This window comes from Molothrus ater, chromosome 5 (genome assembly GCF_012460135.2).
Source record: "Molothrus ater isolate BHLD 08-10-18 breed brown headed cowbird chromosome 5, BPBGC_Mater_1.1, whole genome shotgun sequence".
NCBI classification, from domain to species: domain Eukaryota; kingdom Metazoa; phylum Chordata; class Aves; order Passeriformes; family Icteridae; genus Molothrus; species Molothrus ater.
The window spans coordinates 26933800-26954479 of record NC_050482.2 but is presented as its reverse complement, the minus strand read 5'-3'; the positions used below and the strand labels follow the sequence as shown (position 1 = coordinate 26954479).

The 20680-nt window shown below is 34.9% G+C and overlaps 1 protein-coding gene across 5 annotated transcripts in view; it reads right to left on the bottom strand.

Annotated features, from left to right (window-relative positions):
• The window catches only part of DOCK4 (dedicator of cytokinesis 4), a 223790-nt gene that overhangs the window by 12356 nt on the left and 190754 nt on the right, over nucleotides 1-20680 (bottom strand). For all 5 annotated transcript variants that reach the window (XM_036400467.1, XM_036400468.1, XM_036400465.1 and 2 more), the window contains 14 exons: nucleotides 19429-19522; nucleotides 15606-15754; nucleotides 14492-14578; nucleotides 12302-12406; nucleotides 10343-10484; nucleotides 9570-9736; nucleotides 8210-8296; nucleotides 6586-6762; nucleotides 4499-4582; nucleotides 2647-2766; nucleotides 2148-2269; nucleotides 1766-1886; nucleotides 1166-1247; nucleotides 836-945 (listed from right to left, as the gene is read on the bottom strand). In XM_036400467.1, the coding sequence (XP_036256360.1) occupies nucleotides 836-945; nucleotides 1166-1247; nucleotides 1766-1886; nucleotides 2148-2269; nucleotides 2647-2766; nucleotides 4499-4582; nucleotides 6586-6762; nucleotides 8210-8296; nucleotides 9570-9736; nucleotides 10343-10484; nucleotides 12302-12406; nucleotides 14492-14578; nucleotides 15606-15754; nucleotides 19429-19522 (1647 nt within the window). The remainder of the gene's footprint in view (nucleotides 1-835; nucleotides 946-1165; nucleotides 1248-1765; nucleotides 1887-2147; nucleotides 2270-2646; nucleotides 2767-4498; nucleotides 4583-6585; nucleotides 6763-8209; nucleotides 8297-9569; nucleotides 9737-10342; nucleotides 10485-12301; nucleotides 12407-14491; nucleotides 14579-15605; nucleotides 15755-19428; nucleotides 19523-20680) is intronic.

The window sequence follows — 20680 nt, the reverse complement described above, 5'->3', positions numbered from 1 at the left end:
ATAAAGAATCCTGGAGCTGGTTTTTGTCAATGGTAAAACTTCTGAAAGACATGAGAGTGTTGAAAGGACAGCTTTTAACACTGTATGTATTATCTCATCTTTTTCAGCTTCAGCAAGAGGTGCATTGTGTGATGGCAGGGATTAAAACAGCAGCTGTGTTAAAGAAAAGCACTTCAGGAAAATAGGTCCATTAAGAAGAAAAGATGAAATAAGGACTCAGTATTGGCCAGCTTACCAAGTTCATGTTGAATTTCAGAATACTCAAAAAACACACATTTCATACAGACCTGTCTAACAGTATTTCAAGGCAAAAACACAATACATTGTTTTCTCTGGTGTAAAAAAATGTCTATAATTTTTTTCTGAAACTACATTGGAAAACAGGAATTGCCACATGGAATAGGTTATTATCTCACAGTGGCTACAATTAGATTTCTCAGAAGGAAAGAAAGGGGAGCTCATCAAGGACAACTGACATGATAAGAGCTTTTCATTCTTTGTCTTCTTCCCTAGATTGAACAAATGCTTGTCGTTCCAACAAGCAGGCTGTGTCATCTGGTAAATCTCTGCATCTCTCTCTCACTTCACTAAGTAAATGTAAAGAAACAGACCTACACCTAAAGAAATCAAGCAGAAATGTGACCAAGCACTATGTACTCTATTCACATCTCTTACATCTAAAATATTTTAGAGTATTTGCTTATAAAACTATAAAAAAAATCCCTTAAGAAGTTACAACAGTGAACAGGCACCGAATCTGCTCGAAGTTCAGCATGCACCTTTATTGTCTTCTTAGCTATATCTGTGCTCCGAGGATTCCCAACAAACTTCTTACCTGAGAAGTTTCCAAAGGAGTCGGGTAGATGGCACTGCAGGGCCTCTCTCTAGGAGACAGGCAAGAGTTTTCTCGGGAATGCTTATGTTTGTCAGACAGCAGAGGAGAAGCTAGAATATAAATGTGTCTAGTGATTAAATTCATGCAGCGAATCTCAAGACATTTCAATTCTATGCTTATGACAAAAAAATCCTTATGACAAAAAAATCCTCAGATTCCCCAAGTAATTGGCTAAATATGATGTCTGACCAGTAACATCATGCAGAAATTCAGCTGTGTAACCTATCAAGAGTCATTTAATACGGTTTACCACAGCAGAGAAGCACTGACCTCTGGCACTGGATGGAGCAGAACTGGTCACGTTAGGTGAAGCAGAATGAGTAGAACTCAGGCTTGAGGTAGATGGACTAGGCTGTGCATAGAAGAGATGTTGTTGTTACCAGATCACATTTACTGGTTTGGAAAACAAATATTTATAGCATACTTTTCACTAGAACAAAGAACTTAGAGTAATTTATCAGTAATTTGAAATAGCAAATCAGTATAAAAAGCATCAATCTAACTACACAAAGATGTAACCAAATACTAAATAAATAGAAATGCAATTAATACAGTAAAATAATTATATCACAATGTGACAACTGGACAGAAAAGTCTATGCACTGTCAGATCACTTTGTATCATAGTCCTTTGCTACTTACTACATTTGTAATAAAACTAATGCTCTAATTTAAACAAGAGAAAACAGTTACATGAAAAAAAACATATTTCTAAGTTAATTATTTTAACATCTCATTTAAAGATTTGGTTTTTAAAAGAAACATCAGCAATAGTTATGAGATTTCTGAATTAAATAACAGAAGATTTAATTTAGTAGATAGCCTTGTAAGAAAGATTCTGTACAGTTTGAAGAATGACAATAATTTATACCTGCATGTTAAAAACTTCATCTGAGCTTTCTGACTGCCCAGTGATGTTGCTGACTTCAGCAGAAGCTTGGGATGACAGTGATGAGGAAGAATAGCGATTGACAGCTGGGTAACTCAAGGGGCTATTATAAGAATAATGAAATATAAAATGGTTAACTCTAATTGTCAGTCATAATTTCTCATGTGAGAACAGCACATGTTCATTAATCTTTAACTGGGGGAAGGAAAAGAAAGAGAAAGAAGGAGAGAGAATACATATACCAGCTATTCAAGGCTGAACACACTTCAGCCAGACCATACAAGAAAGCATGCACATAATAGAAGTATTTATGGGTCACCTTCCACGGGTAGTGAAAATATGTGATTCCTAATATTTAACTTGCCTGCGTCGTGGTATTACCCTGGCAGCATCAGGGCTCATAGAAACAGGTATGGAATTCCGGCATACACGAGGACTTCCATTTGGGAAATGAACGGGGCTAGCTTGTACACAGGCAGAAAAGTCCTGGTGAGTCATTAAAAGAAGATTAATTAAAATTAACATAATATTTTAAGCATTTCCTAAGATACGGACATGTAGATAACTACAAATAAATGTAGTTACATGTTATTTTGGATTAGCTTCATCATTAATAAGAAAAATATTTTAACTTTTCACTAATGATAGTAAAATGTTACTATTAGTAAAATGTGACTACTTTTCTCTGCATAGTATGGGAAGTTTATGTTTCTCTTTGCTTTGTGGCACTGCAAAAAAGCTACAAGCTGTAATGGGGACAAACAACCAAAAGATGTCACTGTTTATTGCTTGGGAAAATGTACCAGCCCTTAATGCAGCTGAACAGTCTTCTGTTCTATCCTTGCACCTGCTCATGTGAGTACCTGTATTCCCAAGCTTGACTTCATCACAAAGAACTGATCCACCAGTTTTTTGTGTAACGGCCTCATGTCCTGTGGCACCACCTTCTCGTGCACTGCCAAGCCAAATTCTAGAATCTGGGCCTGCAGAAAGGGAAAAAATAGTTTTGATGCATTTTCTTTAAGCTCTCATCATCAATTAGGATACCAAAAAAAAAAAAAATCCAATACCTGTCTAAATCTCTGAATGACCTGTAACCAAAAAAGGGCTAGGACCAAAAGCATGCAAGAGGATTTACTGCCTCTTCCCGTTCAACTTTCCCGAAGGTTTCACCTATGCAAATTTAACTGTAATATTAAAAAACACTATGGATAACATAGTGAAAAATCTGACTTAATGGGAACTTTACAAAGGAGCAGTTCTAAACCCTAAACAAAAGATATTTTCTACAGAAACAGTTGTAAAAAGCATGAAACAACAGCAATTATCAAATCCTCTGTAATATATTGGCAATTAAGTCCACAGTCCCCTATCTTATTTCAGCTCCCCAGAGACATCCATAAGTGGTGGCCCGATGTATATCCTTGACACAAGGCATGACATGCTTCAGAATTACAGTGCTAAAACTTTAATCTCACTCAAATTTGGTCACATGCATATTGAATTGGTTACATGAGGAACCAGATAAACTCAGATTTAAAAACGAAATAGCTAGGGTGTGCTGTAATATCTTTGGATGAGAGCTCCTGGCTGATGTTTTCAGGCAGCCTGCGATCAGGCACACAGCTGTACAGCATCCCTGACCGGGGGTCAGGACTGCAGCACATCCATCCACATGCACAGCCATGCCAGCCCTTCCAAATGCTCTGTGTTAAATCAGCTCTGGGTGCCAGAGGGTTGAGCTGCTATTGCTTGGAACCCACATTTTTGTGACAGGAAGTTTTAAACCCCAGTTTTATATTGTAAACATTAGTGAGATTAACCATAGCTTGAAGAAGTTAAATTATAATGCCAATTACTATTCATTGTCTCAGTGAAACTAAAGTGAGGCCAGTGAATCTGTTTTGATTTATACTGTCTGAGGATGTGTCACTTGGCTGATCTGACCAAAAAATCCCACAATGCTGATGAAAAATGGAATTTCCATCTTGCCAAATTCTAAGCTGGCAATAAAATTTGAAACTTAACATGCTGTATAGAACAAAAATAGATAAATGCCAGTTAAAAAACCTGAAATATATTAGTAAGAGCTTTGATTTAAAAATATTCAGCATTTTCAAATGGAAAAACTTCATATTTGAGGCTGGTAGGTGATTGGCTTATAAATGAATGGAGAAAAAAATGCAAAAAACATATAACCCATAGAATACTCATATGCTTAATTTGACCACTTTGTGTTTATGTTACTGCCTACCTACTTTGCCAATTACTACTAGATCTCTTTCATTGCAATAAGATTTTGAATGCTTTTTTGCTCTTATAGCAAACCTTGTAGTGAAAATATTTTCTGTAATATTAGCAAAATACAAATATATGCCAAAGCCATCAAATGTTTCAATGAACTAATGCTTATTCTGATAGTGATAAAATATTTGTATATGAGCATGACAAGACAGGCCTCTCACTCAACCTTTATTTTACACAAACCAGTTTGAAGTGATTAACTAGTTGATGATGGAAAGGACTAGGGAAAATATATTAGCATGGCCCAGAAAGCTGCTTGTATAGAAAGTTACTCTCTACTTGGAATCTAACTCAGAAAACACTGAAGACCACAGGGCAATTATTAACCTCTGATATTTTTTATTTTATTTGGGGACATTTTTAGCTAGAACAGCTGAACAGGCCATCTTGTCAGTCTTTTCCCCACTTTACCTGCTCGAGTGTAAGTTCTCTTAAGCGTGTGATCTTCTCTCCATCTTCTGGATGGTTCAAGATGTATTCTTTGACAAAGAACGCCTAAGCACAATAAAATTACAAAGTAAAACAAAGTGAGTAAAAACAAACCACTTTTATTTCTTTTTTTAAAAACAAGTTTCTAGATAACATAGAACTGTTTTCTGAGTTCCTTTGAACTGCAATAATTGATATTACATGTTAAATAAGTAATTAATCATATAGTCATTGGTGGAGACCATTCGCAAAAAAAGGTAGCCACTAGTGAATGAATAGGTTCAACATTTGAAATATGAAGGTGCTGAAATATGAAGCTTCTTCCCCATCAGAAAAGAAAAAAAACCCAGGAAATAATTTAAAGAGGAAAAAGAGGGAAGAAGGAAGATAGAATCAAGAAGGCAGCAGATGGTCAAAGGACACTTTTTGAAAGTTGGAAGTTGCCTGAAGGGAAGGAAGATAATAGTAAAGACATGGTCACTCTTACCTCAAGACCAAATGCTCCAAGAGTTACTGAACTTTGAAGAGCTTTGAAGAGCTACTGAGCTTTGAAGAGCTACTGAGCTTTGTACAGAGCAGAAGGGAAAAGCAGGTGAAATGGAAAAGCATTTACAGAAAACAATAGGATAGCAAGAAAGGTAGAAGATAAGAACTGGCAAAAAAACAGGTAGACATATAATGACTGAAAAATGGACATGCAACGAGAAGAATTAGAGAGAAATGGAAGAAAAAAAAAGCCTTGCAATTATTGCTAACAGTTTTGATGTTTACAAAACCAATTGCTGAAAAGTCCTATTTTAATACAGTGAGAGACAGAGGGCAGAAGGGAATCGAAACACAAACACTGTCTAAGAGACCAAGAATTACAGCCAAGGACAATAATGAGGAGCAAGCTAGAACCTTCAATATGCTTGTGAAGAATGGAAGCTGTGCAGAGACACTGAGCTAGCTCTGACATTGCTAATTCAAACCAGACATAGTTCTGACGTGACTGTATTTCTCCAGGGACTCCCTTCATCTTGCTTCACTATGCTAAACAGTTTTGTTGTTTAAAGGCAGTTGGGAAACATAAAAAATGTTACTGCTTTGCTTCAGTCTCACAATTTTCATAACACTGCAGTTTTGATGACAGATTCTAATACTATACTAGACTCAATTTCTTGTAGTTTAATTAAGATGCAGTTTTTCCAAATTTAACACTGTTGAGTGAACACCGAATCTCTCAGCTTTTGAGACAAGTGGACAGAATGTTATTCAAATTGACATTTTCAAAGGAAAAACCAGCAGACTCAAGTATCTCGTAAGACTACTAGGAGAAAGAGAAAAATCAAGTTGGGCTGCAAGAAACCCCCAACTCTTTCTTTTTACTGAAGTTTCATAATTCCACAGAATTTTGTATAAATACAGCATCCCAAACATTTAAGGTTTTCCTTATGTGATTCAGAAATTATAATAATAAGCAACAACTGTTAAAACAAATCCAGTGTTAGACATTTCTAAATTGTATTTATTTTTTTAAATGCCTTTCCCCACTCCCCCCAAAATAGCTTTTCTTAAAACTTGGAGAAGAGATACAAGAAGGATCAAGAAAATTATGATTCTTTAAGATAATGAACTTCTTGTTGAGAATTTATGTGTGTGTGTGTATATATATATAAAATAAAATATATATACATATATATATATACATGCATATAAAAACTAGAAGGTCAGCACAAAAAAGCAAATTTGTTAGTTGGCCAGAAGTAACTCCTAAGCCAGAATAGGCAGTGTATTATAATAATTTACTTACAATTAACTGGTTAATTGAAACGTTCCAAAAAAGTCACTGAAGAATGCAGGGTAATTGTGAATTGAGTCATCACTGGAGTAAGTTTATGGTACTATCTACTGCAAAATGGTTATTTCAATAAACCATGTCACTAACATTACCTAACCCAAAAGTGCAATATAGGTATAATTACAACAATTATTCATACAGCCCTTTCTGTCCTTAATTCATACAGAGGAGCTGCATCTGTACAGGGAAAGAAATAGGATTTTTAATAAACAGAAAGTAAATTGCTTACCTCTTGGTATCTAGCAACTCCACCATTAACTGCTGCATCAATGACCCCATTTAGACACATTGTGAGAGGGTTAATGTTCTGCATCTGTCGAGTTTGACACTGACTAATCAGTGTTCTTAACTGCTGGTTTTTATTTTCTAAAACTTCAATAGCATTCTCAAGGGGGCTCATTTCCACCTGAAACACGAGTGAGAAGCATTGCAAACAACTTAATCTTCAGTTGAAAGATGAAATATATTGCAGGTAATTTTTGATTTCTTAACATAAAACAATATTATTCTATGTCCTAGAGTAGTTTGAGAGACAAAATACTTCTCAGCTGGCAGAGAGACTTGATTTTATCATGCAATCAATGATCAAAATAATCAACTGGCACTCTTTTGTAGATTTATTATCTGACCTTGAGAGATGACCCAGCCCTTGCTGCAAAACATTAACATACTTTCAGCCAGCAGTGGAACTCTTAGAATTCACGATTAAACCGTCCTTGGTAATTACCTAAAAGAAGCTTGGGGTCAGGGAGCTTAATCACTTTAAAGGTATAGAGCAGAGCTTAAGTATTGGTTAGTTAGTTTCCCCATCCAAAGTGAAGTTACCAATGAGACTTTATGGATCAGGAATTTGAATGCAAGCTTTGAGCTAAAATAATGATCAAGTTACAGTCAAAGGCAGCCTTGAGAAGGATGTGCCTCTCAACTCTCAAGGGTGGGGAAATTCTTTCAACAGGTAGTGTGAACTGCCAGAAAAACCAAATGCTGAGCATTGGGAAGAATAGAGGCTTGGCAGCTGCCTATAATTTACCAAAATATACAAGCATAAATCTGAGTAACGACCTCATACACTCCCAGTTTACTTTTGTAAATGGTGACTGTAAGGGTAAAATGCTAGTAAACTGAAGGTCTTCATATCAGTGGTCATACTAACCTAGTAAAGACTCAGCAGGAGTCAACTAACAAAATTTCTTATGTCACATACATTTTGATATTACTAAACTCCACCTCTGTCTCTCACTGTAGGAGAATATCAAGATGGTGACATTTTCCTGCTATTATAAAAGAAAAACACAGCAGAGTTTTAGAGAAAATCGATTGTACTATGGTATCCTTATATTTAATGGGATTATTCTAAGACGAGCTTCGACAAGAAGGAAGAAAGTTACAGGTGCTATGTGTACTCCAGGGCTCAGCAACTGACCAGTTATTTAGAGATCTTTATAGGAGGAGCCCTCCTCCAAATATATCTAGAATCTATTTAAGGTTTTTTTAAGTAATAGAACAAGAAAGGAGAGGAAATTCCAGTGTGTCAATAACAGACTGGTACATTTGCTGAGTTTTAAGTAATTTACTGACATTAAATGTTGCCTTTGGGTGTCCATTATTGTTCTCAACTTCTTTTTCCTCAACTGTTTAAATGAATCCTAAGGGTAGCTCTTAGAAATACTTTTCAAGACAAGAGAAATCAGACAATTCAATATACTTTGTAAATAATTTTGTTGTTGCCACCTTGAGAACTTGGTCAAAGAAATTACATATGTGTAATAAATGTTAAAGCAGTTGATTGAATAACATATGATTAAGGAAGTAAACCAAGCCACAATATGTATTGACATGAGTCTCATACTCACCACTTCACGTTTTTCTACTTCAAACCAACGAGATATTCCAGGTAAACTCTGCACCAAGATCAGTGTGGTTCTCTCTACCCATAGACTCTGAAATATACAAAAGCAATTTATTTCCTTATTTGACTTTGTATCTTCCTTAACTATTACCAGTTTCCTTTATGAACACCTTCACTAAAGTAACAGTATACATTAAAAAAAATACTAACATCCAAATTCTACTGAAATGTAGAATAAGTCAATGACACTTGCTTTTTTCTTACTTTCTAGGTCCTACTACTAAGCAGTAATTTCTGCTGATTCTTCAATCTTAAACTTTATTATATGTTGTCCCCAAATCTCCTAAAGTCACACACAACTGCATTGGTATTGTAATATTTATTTTCTGATCCAACATCTGAGAAGAACAAGAGTTCTGAAGCAGAACAACTTACAGATCAGAGAGCATGATTAGGTTTCCTTTGAGAAGCCCTATTGAAGATTCCAGAATACATAGCTGATAGGATACTCAAATATCATACTGGTAAACATTTTGTGCCAGAGGTTTGTAAAATGATAAATCAACACACAGGATAGTGCTTACAAAAAATATATGTAAGCTGTACAGTTAAAACAAAGCTCAAACGTACATCAGAAGACAACAGTGACTCAATTTAGCTAATTTATTATCCTTACAGTTTTTTCTTCTAAATTTATAACAAAATTATTATGGGATAACTCTTTTTGTCTGACTAAATACCAGAATATATTCAGCATCAGGATGTGCTTCTAGTGGGTAAGAATTAAAATTACACCAAAAGATGAATTTTCACTGTGACATTTTTAGTAGAAGGAACAGAAGGGATTTACCTATTAGGGAAGGTACTATTGCTTTTCCCTGAGACAATCTCTAAGTTCAGAGGTAGTTTTTAGTCTTGATATCACAGGAACAGGTCATTATGCTGCAGTTCAGTCAAAACTGTCTCTCCCTTGCTCTAGAGAGAGATTGCCTAAAGCTATCCTATCCATACCCCAGACTACATCCTTAATGTTTTCCCATCTGCCTGAGAAACTTTTCTGATACTGCTCTGTCCAGTTCTGCCTTCTATATATCATGATGCAAAAAAAAAAAAAAAGAGAATTTTTTTCAATTTTAGTCACATATACAGCAAAACCTCTGCATCTTCCAAATATTTTTGATACTATTTTATTAAAAATAAGAAGTGAAATAGTCAAACCTGAGGTACCATCTCTCTAGAGAATTTGATGTACCACAATCAGCTGAATAATGCAAATGCAGATGATATTTCAATAAGGCAGCTTTTGTTGATGTTACAAACAAATCCATAGGTACACTAGATCAGGAGAGGGCACGATACTTTACCTTGAATTCGTTTTCCTTGTCCTTGGTCCCTTTGTGAAATGGTCTGTCATATCGGAATCGCCAGATGTGATTTACTTTGTAAAAGCTCTTGATATTATCAGGAATGCCATCTCTCTGCAAAACTTCCTGGTTTTCTGGAATCGGTGTCACTGCATAAATCTGCAAATCTATATGTAAAGAGTTAAGGCTATCCCACTTTATTCAAATTAGCAAAGCATATTGACTCCTGAAGCATTACATAAGAAAAATTCTTTAAAAAGTGTGCCTCATAAAATGCTTTTATACTATTAATGGTTTGGGAAAGGAACTAGAGAGATTTTTTGATTGTTTGAGATTTCTTTGTACTGTTTTGTTGAAAATTTCATCTTCAGTTTCGAAAGAGAGCTACTTACATGGAATAGTACATAAAGGGATTTGTTAAATATATTCTTACATAATATGTCATGCCGTGCTAACATAATGTTGTATTGTAAGAAGTTAAATTACGGTACCTTGAACTGCTACACCATTATCACAGTGGTGATAGTTCTATAGGTATTTTTAGCTAAAAATAATGTCAATAACACGTTAAGGAATTCTTAAATAGAACCAAAATTACACAAGGAACTTCTAAACATAATAGAGTGAGCTGGGACAAAATGCAGGGAAATTCTCACCTACCATTTATTTCAGTGGAGGCACCATATGAGCGAAATTGGCTATAGGTGTACCTACATTTTTTACAAGCATAGAAAATGTAAGTGCAGAGTATGGCTTTGTGATTATGTGGATACACTGTGCTTCTGCCTGAAAGATGGTCTCATCTGGCTGATTAGCATGTTGCATAGCAATGGCATGTGGGAACTCATTCAACATTCGCTGCTGGAAGGCCTCCAGCCTTTCATAGTCATGTCCTCGGCAAACAAATTCCTTATTCTGAGTGGAATAAGAAAACAAAAAGCAAGAGCAAGTTGCATGAAAATAAGTGGGATCCAAACACACACACTTAAATATCGATTTTCCAGGCAACTTTTGCAGCATTTAAAGAAAGGAAAAAAGAAAAGAAACAAAAGGCAAGAATAAAAATAAGGAATATAGAAAGAACAGGTTACTTAGAAGAAGGACATTTTATCACATAAGTTATGTTTTATTCAAAAGTCTGGAAAAATGTAATAATTACACTTCAAAATTTAATAAAAATCTAAAGGGAGAAATTTTTCTTAGAGGATCAAAGAATGCTATTAACGTGATATATCAGACTGTATAAAATATGTAACAGAAATATAACCCAACAAACAGTTAAGACAATGAAATGGGTTCGAAGTCAATTCCATGAGGAACTAAGAAACTTTGTTCTGATGTTATATAATTCTGAAGAAAAACACTGCATAAGAAAATTATAAAGGCATTAAATTTGCCTTACCCTGTAAATGTTGATTAATTATCACCTTGGAAAATTAAAATGATCCAGTTTTTACAACACAAAGTAAAAGAATGCTCCTGGCATTGAATTCTGAGAATTGAGACTTTCGTGGGAATTGCTACCAAAAAAACCCTGTAACCATATTATTGTTCAACTACAAATTAAAATGCAAAAGCTTTATTATGAAGTTTAGTCTTTATTTCTTCTACAGCAAACACAGCCAGATTTACAAACTGTTTTGCCATAAAAAAATTTAAATCAAATGTATTATGTCTGTCCTTGTTGGTGTTGCAAGCATAAATACGTGCTGTGTATGTTTAACTTGAAAAATTCGTAAGAGGATGCACAAGCAGTGAAAGACCTAGGTTTGAAAGTACTGCACTGTTGTGCAACTCTTTCCATTACTTTCCATCAGTTAAAGTCTTTCGGATTAATATTTTCAAATTGGTCTATATAGAAGTTATATTCAGATGAATATTAGGTAATCTCAAGAAGTATCTTTCCATCAGACTCTTTCTGAGCATTACTTTTAAAAGCCTGAGTTTCATGCTATATTTGCCAGTTAGAAATAGTCATTTTCCCCACACTAAGGCAAAGACTAATCAGGCTTTTTAGGCCTCCTCCACATAGGAGGCTCCTTCATCACTTATTTTAATTACCACAGGAAGAGGAACTTGGATTATGATTGCAGCTGCTCCATGAATAAAACGAATTCTGTTCTCTTCCCAAGGTGACAGTCAGTGCAGCTAAACCACTGCAGACTGTGGAAGAGGGGGACAGTGTAAACACCACTAACATTTTCAAGGGCACTTCAGTAACTTCAGAATTCCAGATTAATGATCAAGATTATTAACCTTTTTATTTGTCAGTTTTAGTACATTAATAATCAGTGAAATTCAGCATATGGAATTTCTAAGTCATTTTTAAAAAAAGGACCTTGGTAATTGCTTAAATTGCTAACTAATTGCTTAAATGCTAAATTGCTGATTATCCCACCACCAATGGATACTACTTCTGACAGACTTTGCCTGACTACCCACCAGCAGGAACAGAACAGGAGAAAGGGAACAAACTACCATGAACCATTGGTCTGTAGAACAGTGTAGGTGCTTGGTTTCCAATGAAACCATGAATATTGTGTTTCTGTGTGACTCTAGAAGTCTAGAATTTGTCTTTTCATTAGTCAGGAACTTTTCTTAACCATGAAACTTGAAGGTAAAGAATTTCTCACAGGATAAGTACTTGCACATGGTATGAACAAATTTTAACACAGTGAAAGTGATTATGAATGACAGCATTACTCCATTCTGTTTATTTTCATTTCACTTACCCTCAAGAAGAATGGGAACTTTTTCCCATAGAAACCAACTCTGAAAAATTCTGGCTCCAAGCGCTGTTGATCCATAATTTTGTCATACAGAGATGCTTCCATCATCTGTGTGAGATTGAGAAGAAATGCAATTAGTCTTTTTTGAAAGTGTATTTTTACCATAAACTATCACAAAAGAGAATGTCTTTCAGCCCTGGAGTAACGGAATTGCAATATATCTCTGAGCAACAACTAGGACATCCAGAAGTTTCTGAATGCATCAGATTAAGTAATTATACCTCTTAGGGATCTGAAGGTTTCCAAGAATTAAAAAATAAATCCTTTAAAATATGAAGTACTAATATTAAAGGGGTATAATAGAAAGACAGTTTGAAACATATGACCCAGTAATCTGCTAATCACCCAAACACATGGCAGTAATGTGGTCAGCTAAATCAGCGAAGTCTAATTTACATATTCAAGGCAATTGTGTCAAAATCACACCAGATTCCAATGATTTAAGCATCAAATATGAGCTCCTTTAAAATGTCCCAATAGCAATTAGCATAATGTTTGATCAATACATCTGGTTTTTATTTCACTCATAACACTGACACAAGGGGAACTTAATACCCAAGTTCCCTTTTTCTGATGATATTTTCAGCAAAGTTTTCAATACTGTGGAAAAAGCCAAACACAGTCTTAACCCTATTTCAGGTATCACAGACTATTTAGTATGCATATGATATCAATAGCTGCCTAATTATACTGCTATGAGAAATCCCCACACCTCCGTTTTTGGATTAACATTGGTGCCACAGATACAGCAAAAGAGTATTTCAAACACAAAACACATTCAGTACAATTAATTAAACATGCATAAACGAATCATTTTATTCACATGATGATAGTCATTTGCTTTTCCTTATAGGATTCTGCCATTGACATATCAAAATATGTATGGAATAAGCAGATAACGGAGAGTCCTGCCACATTGCATAATTTTGCATAATGTTGTTAAGCAGCTCTGAATTAAAGGGACTTCACTCAGTCCTAGCAGCAAGCATCCTATATATACAGGGAATTTAAAAGGCAAGTTGTAATACAAAATTGAATCCATCAGAGTGAGGTAAGAAAAGAAGACTCAATAATTTTTAAAAAAAACCACTATCTGAGTGAATGAGAAACAATATTTAGAGTTCTAAAATGAAAGAAACAACAAGAAGACTGTACCAAGAAACATTAATTTTTACTATGTATTATTAAACAGATCATATTTTTAAGCAGTAAATTAAAAAAAATGTGTGCATTGCCTGTGGCTTTGATAGTGGGGAGCTGGGAAAATGTTAAAATAGACTCTGAAATGTAAGGCTTTGTGTTGCACCTGCGTAAGCAGTGTGATAAATGATATAATTGTTAGATGTGATGATTGTTTAGTAACTAAATATAATTATTGTAGAATCATAAGAAGAATCATGAGAAACTATGTTAGAAATTTAAGAGGGAACCAAGCCATGCTTGACTGAAATCTATGTATACAATAGAACAATATAAGTTTAATAATTAACATGAAAGTTATATAACGATAGAATATAAAAACATGTTCATCTTGGATGTATGGCTGGAGTCAGATTTGAGTTGAATACTCCTGACACCCAGAGCTCTTAATAAAAGCACTGACATATGATCATTTTCGTGGTTATATGTTTCTGAATGCTAACAGCTTTGCTTGCAATTACAACTGCAAAGACATGCTGCTGCTCTGAGTGAAGGAGTGCACATAGCACATTTCCTGGATAAACTGTAGGAAACTAATGAAAGTAAGTTTGCATTGTTATTTTTCTGCATAAGCATGCACACAAAAAGGATGCTGTACAGGTACAAATATTGTAAGAACATTAATTTTATAATAAAATAAAGCAACCTGGTCTAGTGTAAGGTATCGAGCATGGGGGCTGGAACTAGATCATCTTTAAGGCTTCCAACTCAAACTGCTCTATGAAGATAGGATTTTCTCGTTTTTCTTCAAAAAGCTCACACTCCTTTTTTATAATCCTTATTATAGAAAAGATGCCTCAGGGTAAAAAATAAGAGTGCAAACCAAACCTAAGGACCATTCTGTGGTAAATTTAATTTCCTCAGTAATATTTTATAACCTAAATTAAAAAGCATTTGGATTCCTGATTGATGAAAAGTGTTCAAGTACATTACCCTCATCTTGCTGAGGTTTCTGTAGTCATAGTAGCTCTCATATTGTTCTGCAATTTTCCTGCATAAGATAATGCCATTTTCCCAACACTGCAAGCAAATAAAAGGTGCTCAGTAATTCAAAGCAACTGTTTGACAATTTGTGATTTATTAGTGGTCTGTTCTATCTATACTAAGCCTTGTTGCTACTGAAAATATTTGAACGCACTGTCTCCTAAACATGCTAATAGCTTCTGAGTAATACTGATGAATTCTTTGAAGAATTAAAAATCTATTTAGAGACTTATTTAATTAATTATTCTTTTTACACTATGCACAAAATGTAAGCCATTGCAAGAGTGATGGATGACTCTTTTGACGCTACGTAAGATGGATTCAACACAGTATGATTTTTACATTTTAAAACTGTACTTTCAATACATCTACCCTAATTTTTTTAGGTTGTACAGTACGTCACTGCACCATGTAAGTTAAACTATATAATATAATTACAGAATTGTTTGAAAAACATGATGATCAACATCCATTTGATTACATGTATTAGGCTTACATGAATTTTACACTAGCTACACAAAATTGTAATGCGTTGCATGTTTGTCAGTAAGATGAATCAGAGCACTATGTGTATATAAAATTTTAGACTGCAGGATAATTACATTTGCTTAATTCAGAATAGGCATTTGTAGTAATGACAGTGAACTGTGATCCCCCAAACAAATTAATTTTTAGTTTTTAAGAGATACAACATGATATTGTAAGGTGTAAACATAGTCCTTACAATCCTCACTTGGTCACTAAGTGAATTTCATTAGCTTTATAAGGCTCACTTTCACCACCTTTAAAATGGGGAAAAATGATACCACCTTTTATAAAGTGATTTGACAGTTACAAAGCCAACTGCTATGCACATGACAATTATGCTTATATGTAAGCGGGGGATTTCTAGAATACCACCACAGGATTAGAAGAAATGTACTGCATTGCTAAGTAACTGCTTAATCAAGCAAGGACAAACACTTCGCCTCAATACCAGAAAAGAGTGCAACCCTGGAACTAACATCCTAAAATGAATAAACTACCCTTCCCAGATTCACTCAGTAAAACAGGACTATTTTACCTTTCCCCTATCAAAGTTCTGAATGATGGTCAGATGGAGACACTCTTTGCGCTGCCATTCTGTTTGCATGGGGTAGTTGAGAAATTCCCTGAGCGGCCGGTCAGACCACTCCAGCAGCTCGTCGTACAGCAGGAGAGTGTAGGCAGCCTCTGCAAGACAAACCACAGCATGGCACTTACCAACACCAAACACATAAAACAGACAAACCAAGTACACAGAGATGCGAATGCTTTTCTTGAGAGGCACCTTTCTAATGGGTAATTGATTTATTTTGAGTATTAAGCGGATGGTAGTGATGGTTTTGGACAGAATGACTATTACAGCTATAACAAAAATAGCCTAAAATTTTCATACACTATTTAAAGTAGAGTCACTGGGACACTTCTGGAGTCTCAAAACACAAAGGAGACAGAAATTAAGTAACCACTTCCTGCTTAGCCCCAGTCTTCCCTACTGCTAAGGAGAAACCCTCAATGACTCTGCTGTCTGAAAAAAGGAACAAGGACTGGAGGATGAGGAACATCAGTAGTGAAAGAGGAAAGACAACAAGACTGTGGACACAGTCCAAAGGAGAGAGCTGGGAGGAAAACAGGGAGGCAGATGTGGGCTTAATAGAATCCACTCCTTCCATAGAGAAATAAATTCCTGATAGCTAAGCCTTACCAGCTGGCCATAACAAGAAATTTAGAACTGCAATGTTTTTCTCTTTTTAATTTTTAAAATTTTATTTAGTTTTCGGTTTGGCAGGAATTAAACCGGTTGTTGGTCTCTACTCAGAGAGTTGTGTAGCAATCTTTATATTAATCAGTATAAATTATCTGGGAATATAAAAACTATTATTTTTTTTACATTGATTTCAGGAATTCCTCAGAAACAGTACAATAATATAATATAAAATTAATCTTTTTATTGGAAAGTCAGACTTCAGCAAATTACAAAATACCAGAATTACTACTGGCTACAACAATTCAATTTGGCTAACTGAGCATATGTATTATTTATTTCCAAGCTAATATTCACAGTTTATGTTGCCACTCACAGGACCACTTTGCATGAGTGAGTCAGCACAAAGATGGGCCATGTTCTGGAGATGTACTTCATTGGAGAAAGAAGTTCCCTACTGGACTTATTTTATTGCAGATTTTATAGGTTGTACATAAGGCAAAAAAATAACAATAAGGTACTAAAGTACTTTTTGTGCTAAGCTAAGTTTGCCCCAGACAACCATATCCTACTTCTGCCTCTGCCATATGAGCTCCCATAAGACAGGCAATTTAAGCCAAATTTTACAGTATTTTTTCTAGCAGTAGTGTTCCTCTACACGTCCAACTGAGAACCTGTGGATGAAAAAACATCACTGCAGCAGATAATTGTGTGAGAGAGTGCCTTGAACCCCAGTGTTGCAAAATGCTTAGTGTGGTACAAACTGGTGCTGTGCTGTGATACACCCATGCAAGGAAAACCAGCTCGAGTTCCACAGACAACCTTAATTCTGGCATCACACGCAGCAGCTCTCAGGCTGCTTGACTGGTAACCACCTTTGTCATAGCTTCAAGCTACATTTTTGTACTCAAGACATGAAGCATATCTATATGACAATTTTAAAAATCCATGAAGCTGATAATAAATTATTCAAAATCATAAGGAAGCAAAAGATAGCAGAATATAAGTAGTTGCTCAGGATAGCTCACTGTGACCTTTCTGTTCTAAACTTGGCATCTAAGTCCTTAACAAAATTTTGTCTGCCCTAACAATGTAGTTTTCTTAAATTACAATAAATTTATACGGAAGGTTTCTAAAATAAGAATGACCATACTGGATTACAAGTCTGAAGGTTTCCTCCACCCAGTATATCTGGCAGTGGCCAACACAACAAATAAAATACTGGTACCTCAGGGAGAGGTCTGTAACTACTGACTTGCATCAAAGCACTCAGGGGAGATAAATAGGGTTGACTCATGATGTGGAAAATTCAATTTTTATATTTATATAGGAAATATTCAAAAGACTAGATATTTCTAAGGTGGATAGGTGAAAAGTCTCACTACAGTTCTCAGGAGGGGACACAAGGAATCAGTGCATTTATGTGATTCAGCCTCAAAAAAGGTATATTTATAGTTGTAACTGAGTGCTGTGTAAAGAAAGATTTAAAATAATGTTTTGTATAAAAATTACTTTTATTTTAACAGAGCATTTTAGAAAAAGTCCAGCAAATATACTATGGAACTGAGAGAAAAACCATTTCATCCCTAGGATGAAACAATGCCATTAGCAAACTAATGCTGCAACATGTAGGAATGCTGCTGAAGTATCAAGCTTATTTTCCTAATCCCAAATTCTCTAGACCAGGGAAAAGTTTTTACAAAAGTCTGTATTGTCTCTCATAAGGCAAGGCAATGGACTACACAAGTCTGTTTTCTAATTATGGGTGTGAGACAAGCCTTATTAAGGCTCTTACAGCAAAAAATTTATAAATAATAATAAATTTTTAAAAAAGGAAGCAGTAAAATCTACTAGAGCAAAGTATGCAAAAATCACACAGATTAATAACAAACACATGGGAAATACAACAAAGTCCTGGAAATAAATTTTGAGCAAAATACTGTTTAAAATCAGAATGGATGGCAAAACAATTGCCATCCAATTGCCTAAAAAAATAGATTCATATCACAGTTGAAGGTAAACTGGACACATAATAGCACCCAGTGCAAAAGGAAACTGCTCAAAGAGTTACTAAGGTCTACTATGCAAAATAATAGCTTTATACAAAAGCCAGCTGTGGCAAAGAGACTTCTTAATAATCAAAATTCTCTTGTGACTCACTATTGCCAGGTCACATGAGGAAACTAAAATCTCTCCTTAACATATCATGCTATCTAGTCCACATTTAAATCCAGGAACTGCAAAGGGAGAGTGTAAATTCCAAGTGACAATCTTTCTTATGGACAGTAGAAAAGCATAAGGAAAGCTGCTGTGATACCAGGTACCTGTAAGCTGTTTACTGGAGACCCCCAGCCAACTAACCTGCTTCTAAGAAAAATCAAAATCTAGAAATTTTGAACACATGCAACTGCAAAGACTGGGGAAAAGCTGGAGGTAATTCAAGGTCAGTAAAATATTCTGGCAAAGATAGTGTGATTTAAAAGGATACTGATTTTATCTTCTTCAGCACTCACTGATAGCATATAGTTCCCCAAATGAAATGTGTGTTTAGCTGTATAAACAACAGCCATGCACAATATCTTCTGATTTCTTCATGTAAAACTAACCATCCTTGGCACAAAATTAGAGAAATCTTGGACAATAGTGCTGCAAATGTGGTATGTGAAGATTTAGAAAGACATCATGAAATTGCAATACTTGTCATAGGTTTTAGGATATCTACCTCATTATGAGTAAGCTACATGAGTCTTCCTTTCTTTTATTTCTTTTTTTAAACCTGAGGTTCTGAAACAGCTTTGTTGAAACACTTCACCAAACAGATAGCCAGGAGCATGACAAAAAAATGTATAGGCTCAGATACCACTGAAAGAGCTCATAAAAACTTCTTCCAAACTTAACTCATTTTGGGTGAAAAATGACCGTATCACACATTTATTGCTAGTGGGTATCAACAGAAGTAATTTACATTCACCATGGCTCAGCAAATAATAGTGCCATGGGGCTGAAAAAAAGCAGTATTTTGAGACATCAATTAGGCAAGGAAATTCAGCAGTTGCCCGGGTTGCTATGTTCTGCAGTGAGGACACAGCTTACAGGGTTGCAAAAGACTGCAAACCACAGACCAATGCTAAATATCATTTTCTAGTTTGTATTCACTTACCTGTAAAGTTTTGTGCTTTCAGATGTAGGTCATAGAGCTTATGAATATAGCGAATATACATCTCTTCCTTGTTCAGTTCAGTCTTGTAAAAATTCTGAAATAAAATTGAATTTTGTAATAAAATATAGTAGTTAATTAATTTATGATAATGGTTGCAAATAAAAGACTTCAAACATAATCTTCTAGAAATACATGCATGGATTACATAAAACAACTATTCTGAACATAAAACTACTATTTGTTGTTACATGGATAAAATATGGACTACAATATCATTAGTCTTAGTTCTAAACTTTCTTTATCTATTTACAAGCCCTAAAGCAAAGTATGAAAAAGTTACAGGAAGAGGAGTGCAAGCCTACAGCGCTGTTCACAAGAACTGCTCATTCATTCACAATGGACATGCAGCTTAAGTCCTCCTGCTAGACATACTCCATGGTCAAGATAATCTGCTTTGGTTAATAAAAATTTATAGGCTAGAAAAGTCTAAGCACTGGTTCTCATCAGCAATTAACAATTTCTGTTTTATTATTTAAATTGCTATTTTAAACTATGCAGTTTTTCTTCTAGTGTAGAGTATTCATATTCTGTGTCACTGTTTCCTAAATTGAGTTATTATCAAGGAAAAAGGTGGGAGGAACACTATGAAAACATAAAAATTAAAACTTTCTAGAGAAAATATTTTTAAACTGATTTAAGAAAATTTAGCATTCGTTGTCTCTCTGTTGTGCAAAAGTATTAAAAATTTCTTTGCAAATTATTAGGATATGAAATCCACCTTAGCCCATATGAATCATTGAAAATCCCCTTAAAAAGTAATATGGTGTTTGGGGATTTTAAAATATTTTCATTTTCTTTTTATACAAATTTTGGATACTTTGCTAATAATAGATTAAAACCTCCTTTGGGATGAAAATAATCCAGGTACTTTAAAGAATTCAGATCATGCAAGATATTTTGACAGCAAGCCAGCTGCTTTATGGCTTCATAGTAAATATCATCCTTATTTAGAGCACTATTTTCCTACTGAAGAAATCCTTTGTTCTCTTATGTATAACTGCTACTTAGAAGTGATCCCAAATTGTTTCACTGACGTCAAAAATGCAGAATTACAAGTCAGCTTATTTTGGTTTTTTTCCCCTCTGGCTAAAAATACAGCTTTTCAAAAAATTCACCATGAAAATGGAAACTTTCCAAGGTTAACAGAAGTCAACAAACTTGTCAGTGGAAACTGGCCTAGAATCAAAATGCA